At 29.1% G+C, this 10,115-nt stretch overlaps 1 protein-coding gene across 2 annotated transcripts; it reads left to right on the plus strand.

The window, feature by feature from the left end:
• The first annotated feature begins 7,619 nt into the window (after positions 1-7,619).
• Positions 7,620-9,925, plus strand: LOC138187582 (uncharacterized). 2 transcript variants are annotated; one of them, XM_069128518.1, is made up of 4 exons: positions 7,620-7,893; positions 8,161-8,386; positions 8,477-9,536; positions 9,603-9,925. In XM_069128518.1, exons 2-4 carry the CDS (start codon positions 8,168-8,170, stop codon positions 9,857-9,859), a joined length of 1,536 nt encoding a protein of 511 aa, XP_068984619.1. In that variant the 5' UTR covers positions 7,620-7,893; positions 8,161-8,167; the 3' UTR covers positions 9,860-9,925. The 2 variants fall into 2 exon arrangements, with proteins under 2 accessions (XP_068984619.1, XP_068984618.1); XM_069128517.1 differs by having other exon boundaries at positions 7,623-8,386.
• Positions 9,926-10,115: the final 190 nt, after the last annotated feature.

Raw genomic sequence — 10,115 nt, forward strand, 5'->3', positions numbered from 1 at the left:
TCATACATGTACCAAAAACTGTTATCTTGACTCCATCTTCAATTATTATTCGAAATAATCAAATATTTGGCAAATAAATGATTTGAAAATAATCAATTTCTCAAAATAATATTTTGAAATTCCTTGACATACATATGCTACATACTTTTATTTTCAAATGTACAATTATGGACAAAAATAAGCAGACAGGTAATGGAAATGATATCAAAGAAGTTTCGTTAAATGCAGCTTCTTTACACAAAAATGTAAACATTATTTTCAATTATTTACTAATTAGTACGTGTACTATAAGAATATGCAATAAAGAAAAGTTAGGTAGTAGTTGGATTAAGCTTCATTAATACATAAGTACTTCCACTGCCTGTCCACTTATGTTTGTCCTCGACTATACTTATTTATTTTCGTCAAAGTGATTATTTGTCTTCTTTATCCATTTGTCATTTCCATATCGAACAAAAAGAGGCGAACTTTCATAAACTTAAAAATTGTTGAATGTCATTTATATAAAAGGGATGAAACAAAAAAGATAAATAAATAATTTTCGACTCACTTTTAAAGCTTCCAAAATATTCAATGTACAACTTTCAAATCATAAAAGCATTTATAGGCGATTCTCTAGTTACCACCTCACCATATAACAACTTTACCGTGTTACCAATCGTTAAAACATATGCCTCCCATTTTTTATTCTTTATGCTTGACCTCCTCTGATGGAACTTAAAGGAGCAAGACGAGCAATTATTGTGAAATCCGTGCCTTTGAGTAACAATGCCTGCAGCGAGGATTTCAGATCCGATTTCAAAGTCAATCCTCCTGCACCACGAAGGAAAACATCCGTGACACTAGATTCACCGCAGGAAATTGCAAGATCACGCTTGTACACAACCGATAAGCGACAAATAGAACAATGGCCTGTCGAAGAAAGAACGTCGCGAATAGTTTCACTCGCGTTAAGTATCGTTTGTTGATGTCGTTGTAGATATCATTTCCTGAATCACGACAGCTCTCCTGGAATATTTGGCCGAGCGTGACGATCGATTCGGATAAAATTTCCCAACAAGGTGTTGAATAATGTTATATAACAATGGTTAAGTTCATGACATTAAGAGAAACAAGTAATCTGGATCAACCACGTTCTCAGTGATCTTTACGGAAAATCTTTAAGTTACTTATTGCTATACGTTGTAAAATAAATCTTTCCCTTTGTACATTTTACAATCTAAGTCAATCTAAGGAAATAAAAAATATTTATGCGATTTTAAGATAAAGATTTGAAGATGTATTGGAATATTTATTAGAAGTAATGACATTATCTCTAAAACTGAGCAATAGATTAAAAAGTTTATTTTGAATATTGTTTAGAAATTGAAAAATTAGTAAATAAATTAAAAACTTGCAAAGTGTACAAATTATATTTCTATTATTACATTATGCTATATTATGCATGCATATTAATTCATATTACTCTTTTCTTTGTAATATTAAAAGTAATTATAGACTATTTAAACTGCGAATATTTGTGGGCGATAATTATACAATAAAGACATTTACGCACATAAAGTAAATAAATCAGCAAATATGCAAATACATTTTACATACGTTTAGTATATTATCTACGATTTACAGAAATTTTATAATACTTTTGTGATTAATTTAGTACATACATATAGTATTACATTATAATTAGACTGCAGCTTTTACGTATATATGAAAAATTTGAAGATGCAAAAATGCATACAATGCATACAGATAATGTACTAATTGTAAACAAATTATAAGCAATTTGTCCAAATTTGAAGTCGTTGACTGCTTTTTCTTATAACGTTTACATAAAAGAAATAACGCCTATTTATCTTTTGAAATATTTGCTTTGAAAATATTTACGAAAACCATGTTCGCCATATATGTAATTTACAGTTACGGTTAAAATAGCACGCTAAATTCAATAAAACTAAGATATCTTAATTCACAACACAAACTGCTCGCTATATCCTATGCTTAACCAACCAGTCAAAATTTGATATTAACATTGTTACGAACGGTACACAGTTATGACAAATTAAATCAATTTCATGAGATAAATATATCATATATGTAAAGTATACGGTCAACCATACGTTTTCGAACATAAATGTAATGCGATATACGTGTGTTCTTAGATATAAATGTGCAAAAAGTATACATTTTAATTATAGGAAATTTTTACCCAAGTTTTATTTTCTTACTCGCATGCTATAAAAATATGAATTTGTATGAACATCTGTGGTCTACAGATTATTACTTAAATTCCATATAATTTTAAGTTTTTACATAATATAAAATAATATTTTATTTAACTATTGGCTGAGAAAATATCTTGATTCACGTGACAAAAATTCCATCTCTGATAATTATCCTAGCATAAAAGAAACATTTTACAACTTCAATTTCGCCTTTTGTATACGCGAAATTAATGCTGTAAAATTTTTTACAATTACAAGTAAGAACACTTCCGCTAATAAAGTAATGTTAATTGTTGCTCGGCATTTACCTCGGCATTTACTTCGGCATTTACCTCGGCGTTTACCTCCTCCGTGTTTCGAGTTACTCTATGTGCATCTGTATCTGTGCAATGAAATGGCTGTTAAAGGTCTACGAACGAGCATCGTGAGAAAGTAGTCTCTAAAGAATGCGAATCAGAAGGAAACACAGACCAATTGGTTAGCACGCAATCTATCCATTTAAGGTTGCACAACCTAAAAATATTTCCCGTTTGTCAGTGAACAAAGCCAACTACTTTATTTGTCACGATAAATGCGTTTGTTTCTTTCGAAATTACATTGTTAAAATTACACACGTAACAAGTAATTATCAGAGTTGTGTATTATTTAAACGCCAGGTCGTAAGTAATATAATCTCCCATTCTGCATTTTACATTTCCAAGGTAAAATCAAATAGAAGCTTCCGAAATGTACAATCATCGTCAGCAATTAAAAGAGTTAGAAATAATCGATACTAATGAAGGAGGAAAGAAATTCTGTTTCATCGTGTCAATGCTCGGCTGCAGGCAGCGAAAACAATAAATAAGATCACGGAATGCAATTGAAAATTATACCATTCTCTCCATTCTCTAAACTTAACGCGTACGCATTCCATTTATTCATTACTTCATTTCATTTATTTATTTGTTCTTTCTCGTTTCATTTATTCCGATCACTAAAAATTGGTGATGAAAGAAAAAGGTGATTTTATAAATGGTGGTATAATAATTCGTTAATAAATATTATACAATTTTACAAACACGATATTATTTATGGAATGACTTAATACTTGCAATTGAAACAGATTATCTTAAGTTGTTATCTTTCATATTTATTTCAAGTAAAACCCTCCCACACAGGATTGCACACTGAGATATGCTAAGAGAGCATTGCAACTTTTATTTGCCTTCTCTCATCCTTGACATTTTATAGTTCCTTGCGATTTGCAGGTTCATCTGACAAATCTAATCTATTTCTATAACAATTCTATGTATAATATTAAAGTGTGTATTATAAAACTTAAATAGATAGAAGAATGCAAAATAATAGAAATAAAAGAAAAAGCATTAAAAAGAGCAGCAAGGTACGAAGAGAAAGCCCTAGAATCAAAAAAGGAATTAGCAAAGGAGTGTAAAGAAAAATAAAGGAAAGAGAGAGAGAATGGGGGAATGGTCAGCAAGGGAAAAGAGCAAGAAAGAGAAAGAAGGGACTAGAGGAGGTGAGAAAAGGAGGGACGCAGATAGAAACAGGAGAGGAGCAAGAAAGGATGACAGCAGACCAAATTATAGAGGAAAGAAGAAAGAGAGAAACAGAAGAGAGGGGGAAAAGGATAAGGGAATCCAAGTATAATATACACTATAGAAACGTAGCCAAAGAAAAATTACCAAAGTACTTAGAAGGGAGGATGAAGTGGAAGGACAGAAGAATACTGGCAAGATTTAGATGCGGAAACGAGACCAAAACAAGGGAATACTGGAAAGAAGAGGGGGAAAAAAGATGCAGACTATGCAGAAGGAAAGGAGAAGACCTAAGACATGTAATAGAAGAATGTGAAATAACGGGAGGACCAAAGGACATAGGAAAAACACTAAACGAGACTGGAGACGGTTTAACAGAATTGAAAGCAATAATAGAGAAGAGAAGGGCAAACGATAAGAAGGAGGCACAGCAAGGAGGCTAAAGACCAAAGTTGCAATAGTTTTTAGTCATTAGTTGCTAATTTATAGTTCCTAATTTTTAGTTTTCAGAAGTAGAACAAGTAAGGTAGTGCAATAGAATAGAGTGGAAAAGAGGAGAAGTAGACATATAAGAAGAGAAATAGACATAAGAGATGTAAAACCGAAAGTTCATCCAAAGCCAAAAGGCACGGACTAAGCAATAATAAATAAAAATAAAATAAATATAAAACTTAAATAGAATTGAAGGAATCTAACAAATATCTTCTAACATTCATGTTAATGAATTGTGTAGCAGAAATTAGAGCATGTAAAAAATTCGTAACATGTAGCGAAGCATTTATTATTAATGAAACATTTATAGAGCATAGGATAAGGATAAATAACATTATTACATAAATGTATAAATGAATGACATAATAATATTTATTCATTATGTATTTTTACTTTTAATTGTACGATATATGTATACAAAAGTCAAGTTCGTAGAATTAGAATTTAAAAATCGTCGTGAAACGTAGATGTTCAAAATTTTAAATAATTAACATTTCACAGTTATAAATTACAGAAAATTAGCTTGGAATTGCTTGATCTCTGTGAAATTTCCCCAGATCGCGATTGCATCGTTGGAAAGATTTTAGTTCGTCTTAATATGTAAATTAGATACGAGTTACCGCTCTCAAAAGTAGACCGTCTGTGAAGCCAAGTGTATCGTAGCGTAATTTTGCCAGGCGTATCAAGGCTCTACCTATTTTACCCTGAATTCAAGGCAAGCGTCACGTTATCGTCAAATCAATTATGTACTTTCACCAACAATCTTATCAACCGAAATATGAAATGGTAAAACAATTCTAGGAAAGGCAAGACTTATTTACATTTTATGTACAAGAAAAATCACACGAAATCTTTAAGATTCCAACTTTCTACAACATTTCCTTGCAGTAGCTCAAGTTATCATTAGCTTAAGCTTAACGTTAATCGTCAAATAAAATAAATAAAAATTTACCTAAACAGTAACAGAAAATGTCTGAATTCTTATAATTGTATGATAACAAAGTAAAAATGACAAAGTATTAAAATAAAATAAAATAAATTATAATAAATAATAAATGAAATAATAAGAATAGTAAAATGAAAAAATATACATGTTTTATTTATTAAATCATTACATTTAAATAAATTTCTCTATCTATTTATTTCTTAATGTAAACATCGCCCGAATAATTTAAAAAATTATATGAACACAATTTTTCTGTAAATAATTCGATAATACTAAAATAACGCGTTTTAGACATCAGGCATTCAAATTAAACCTATAGCCTGGAAACGAAGTATGTAACAGACTCATCGTTAAGTACTTAATTAAGAAAAATAATACACATAGATATATATGTATATACCTACTTAAAAAACCCTTATTTTTGTAATAACTTGAAGTATTTAAAAAATGTGTAATAAATTTCAAGCGCAATCTGGCAGAAGATCCACTAAAAGGTGTAATTGAGTTTAATCAATTGGCTCGATCGTTTTCAATGAAATTATGCAATTTTCGTGCATTTACTTTCAATGTCGGGGCTCCATTAAGAACAGGACCATTAACTTTCGTTCTTTTTCAACGCTTTCTTGTTCCTCGATACGCAGTGGTTCTTTTCACTTTACTGTTATGGGCATTCTTAGAAAATGTTTTCAGTCAACCAATACGGCGATGGTTGCTTAGACATTTGTTTAAAAAGGGACACAAAAAGAAAAACAGCTTCTTAGCGTAAAACGCAACGATCCTTTGTAATTTCGTAAGTGGTTGATATCACTGAAAATGTCGGATTCGCGCATTATATGCAGTCATGAAAAATCGAGTAGAAACCACAACTGTCTGATTACCAAGGATTATACATACGTTTACTTATCGTCTTTATAAATGTGTAAATGCTTAGATGAAGAATGGAAACTGTATACGGAGTCACAGAAATCGATCACGTTGCAAATTTTGAAGCTGCGGTGTAGACATTATTTAAATAAAATATTTGGAAAATAATTATTTCAATAATAGATCATCTTATTTGGTCCTCATTATGATTTAATAGAAATATTTGAACGTGAATTTCTGCACAATATTATGCTTCGATCAAAATGAACATTTTAAAACAAACTATTGAAAATAAAGAATTTGCTAATCTCACCTTTTCTACTTCACTTTTATTACAATATTATCTTAAATTGTATTTTTAATGTAAAATATTTATCATTTTTGTCTTTATTCAAACCAATGCAAATTAAAGTATACATATTTAAAGAATATATATATATATATATATATATATATATATATATATATATATATATATATATATATAATAAGAACATTACAATTTTAAACACGGAGAACACATTAATTTAACAGAAAAAACAATAACAAAATCTTAATTAATTTCTAAATATTCCCCAATTTAATCTTTTAAAGGTTCAAAAGTTCAAACGTTAACAAGAACATTGAACTCGTTAATCATTAGAAAATAAAAGATACTAAGAAGTTGTTCACTTGCTTCTTTCCTTACTTGCTTCTCCGTTTTAAGGTGGAACATTTCCTGTTCCCTCTTAAAAATACATAAACAATACGTACTTACGAAGCACATGAGATTTATTACCAAAGAAGCTACATTGTTCGCAGATGCACATTGTTCTTTAATTGGACAAGAAACTTTTCAACAAGATGTTTCATAATCAAATTCAATCGTTAATGATCAACTAAGGATATAAATAGGTTATTTCGTATTTGAATCCATTGAGGACTAGCTTCAAGCACAAAATTAAAAAAGCTGAATTAATACTTTCTAAAAAAATAAATATCTCTCGAAAAATTTGATATCATATCTTTTTTACAGAATTCTCGTCCGAAAACTTTGTCCCATATCTTCATCTCATCATTTCGAGAATTGCTCAAGTAGAACAAATTTTAAAGATCATTGAGATTCTTAACTTTAAATCCTTCCTGAGTATGTCTCCGTGTGTTTAATCTATTTCCTCATTAAGAACTACAACTCCGCAACTTACCTTCAAAGAAGAGTTCCTCAGTTCCCACAAACAGTAAATAAAGAGAAAATAGCAACAAACACTAACGCTGGAAAATAAAATAATTTTTTCATTATTTTAAATTTATATCAGTATGATTATAATAATTGTGTCTCATCACAATGTTAATGAAATTGTTTAATGTTGTTTTGAATTGTAAAATGTTTTATATAATAATATATAAAAAGTTTCCGGGTGTGTTCGAAACTGAAATGATGTATTTCTTTTGTGTTTCTTATTTTCTACATTTTATGTTTAATTTTAATTTAATAGTATATATATCTGTTATTCCCTCATTAGATTTCTTTAATTGATCATTCAAATTTTGTTTTGTAAAACAAAGTTAAATGGATTCATGTATAAAATTTTTGCATTCTATATTCATGATAATAAACCAATAGAGGGCGATGAAAGTCAAAAAAATTTAAGATCAAAATAAATAAGTTATTAAAGATGTATTAAAACGTGGGAAAACTCTCAATTTCTACTCAAAATGCTCTGAATCATCTTTTCAAGATGAAGTGCAAAATTAACAACCACTATTGATATCTCCTATTAAATAATACTATTGAGCGAAAATCGAATAGTTGCCTTAAAACAATATTGACGACTGGTGAACAATCATGCTAAATGTATGTAATTAAATGTGAAATTCCATGGAATTAATAGAAAATAATATTGACTGAAGCTTTAAAGCAAATATATATTAACTTCTGATGGTATTTTAGCATAAAGATAGTATAACCTAAATTTATTTTTATGATTTATTGTTTTGTACCATGTCACTTTAAAATAATTGTAATAAATGTATAATATGTACTATAAAAAGCGGTACAAAATGTGTAGTAATAATGTTATATATACTTTAAAGTAAGATAATATAAAAATACATTTTATAGTGTCATTATGACGCGCAAGTGTATATTGTGTAAGGAAACCAATTACAGAAACACTTATAGCTTCTTCTCGGCACCAAAAGATCCAGAGACTCGTAAAAAGTGGCAAAATGCCATAGCTATTGAGAATTATGCTGTTACTGATGATACATATGTCTGTAGTAAACATTTTCACAAAGACGATATTATTACACATTGGGTCAGTGGAGTGCCACCATATGTTATAACTGTAAGTTATAATAGTTCTGTAGCTACTATGTTATATAAATATCATAAATTTTTAAATTATCACATGTGAAAAAATTCTATTATTTTATAGATAAAATATAAAAAATGCAGATTGAGACCAGGAGCTGTACCTGGAAGAAATTATCATCTCGAAGAAAATGCACAAGCTCAAGAAAATTCTGGTGAGTCTGATAATAATATAGGTAAATTTAATAAAGTAAGCACAGTAGAAAAGAAAGAAACAGATTTCCTCATACCAAGAACCGAAGAAAAATTACAAATAAGTAATAATGGGAATCATAAAATTACATCTTTACGTTACCAATTTTCTCATGATATTAATGATTGTATCCATAATTCTAAGCAAAACTTCCTAAAGAAAATGGAATTATCGGAAAATATTTCAAATGTAAATAATACATCTTATAATGGATCTACGATTAGGGAATCTCCGAAGCAAAGTTTAAATCAAGTAAAACAGAGTAAATCAACAAATTTTATGGAAAGTAGTATTATTTCTGATACAAACTTAATGAAAGACATAAATCCTGAAGACAGAAGGGAGAAACAAAATCAATTATCCAAAGAGGATTCTTATTTCAATGTAACCAAGAAAGTCTCAGAGTCTCCCTTTAAAAATTATATTTCTGAAGAACACGAAACAATGATATGGAAGCATAAAGCAGCGAAAAAAGATATTGCTTCTATGGAGAAACCAATAGATAATAATTTTGAAACCACAGAGAATGTATATATAGAAAATCAAATAATGTATAATTTAAATTATAATCAGTTAAATAAGTATTATCCTATGAGTAATGAAATTGATGAAAGTCAAATGTTGTTTGAAGATTTACTTGAAATATGTACAGAGGTATTATTACCACGTGGTTGGTCTTGTTTAGTAACGTCAAAAGGTCTCACAACAACGATAGTGTATTTGTATATGGGAATGACAGAAGGTGGAATGCCATTCACAGAGAAGCAAGTGTTTATTAAGAGTGATATGATGTTACATTGTGCTGTTGTAAATAAAGAAATTAATCCACTTATTCATAACCTCATAAGAGAAGGAAAACATTTACAGGTACAGAGTTTATTAGATATAGAAGAACTTATTGATGAATTCAATCAAAGGACTGTCTGTCAAGGTATTTATATATATTTTTTATTCTTTGAATATTTTCAAGAAATAAAGCTTTTATTTCCTAAATTAGGTATATATAATACCGAAAGATTTCAAAATATGCATCGTATCATAGTTGCTTATAAAGATGGTGTAAAATGGCGACATGTTTTATGTCCACTGATAGTGAATAACGATTCATCAAGATGTACAAGATGCATTTCTCTATCTCACACATTACAGCATAAATTGAAAAAGCTTGTATTTCCTCGCAATCCTTCAATATTTACAGAACAACAGCAGAATATATATTCAGTTCGTCGAAAAAACAAACGTACAAACAGATAAGATCGCAGATATGAATTTATAAATATCTTCAAATAATTTCAAATAAAATTTTTTTGGAAGTACAAATTTTTATTGCGTCTTTTTACCTTAATTATCTCATTTCTAATTCCTGTAGAGAGTACACTAATTGTTTTAAAGATATACAAAAATTATTTAAAAAGTTTTCTTTAATCTGTCTTGCATTATCTTCCAAAAGAAATATTTTATAAGTCTCATTTAATTTACAATAACTGAGTAACATGATTTCTTAGTTACG

This window comes from Bombus flavifrons, chromosome 15 (assembly GCF_040668555.2).
Source record: "Bombus flavifrons isolate JBK064 chromosome 15, iyBomFlav1_principal, whole genome shotgun sequence".
Lineage (NCBI taxonomy): Eukaryota > Metazoa > Arthropoda > Insecta > Hymenoptera > Apidae > Bombus > Bombus flavifrons.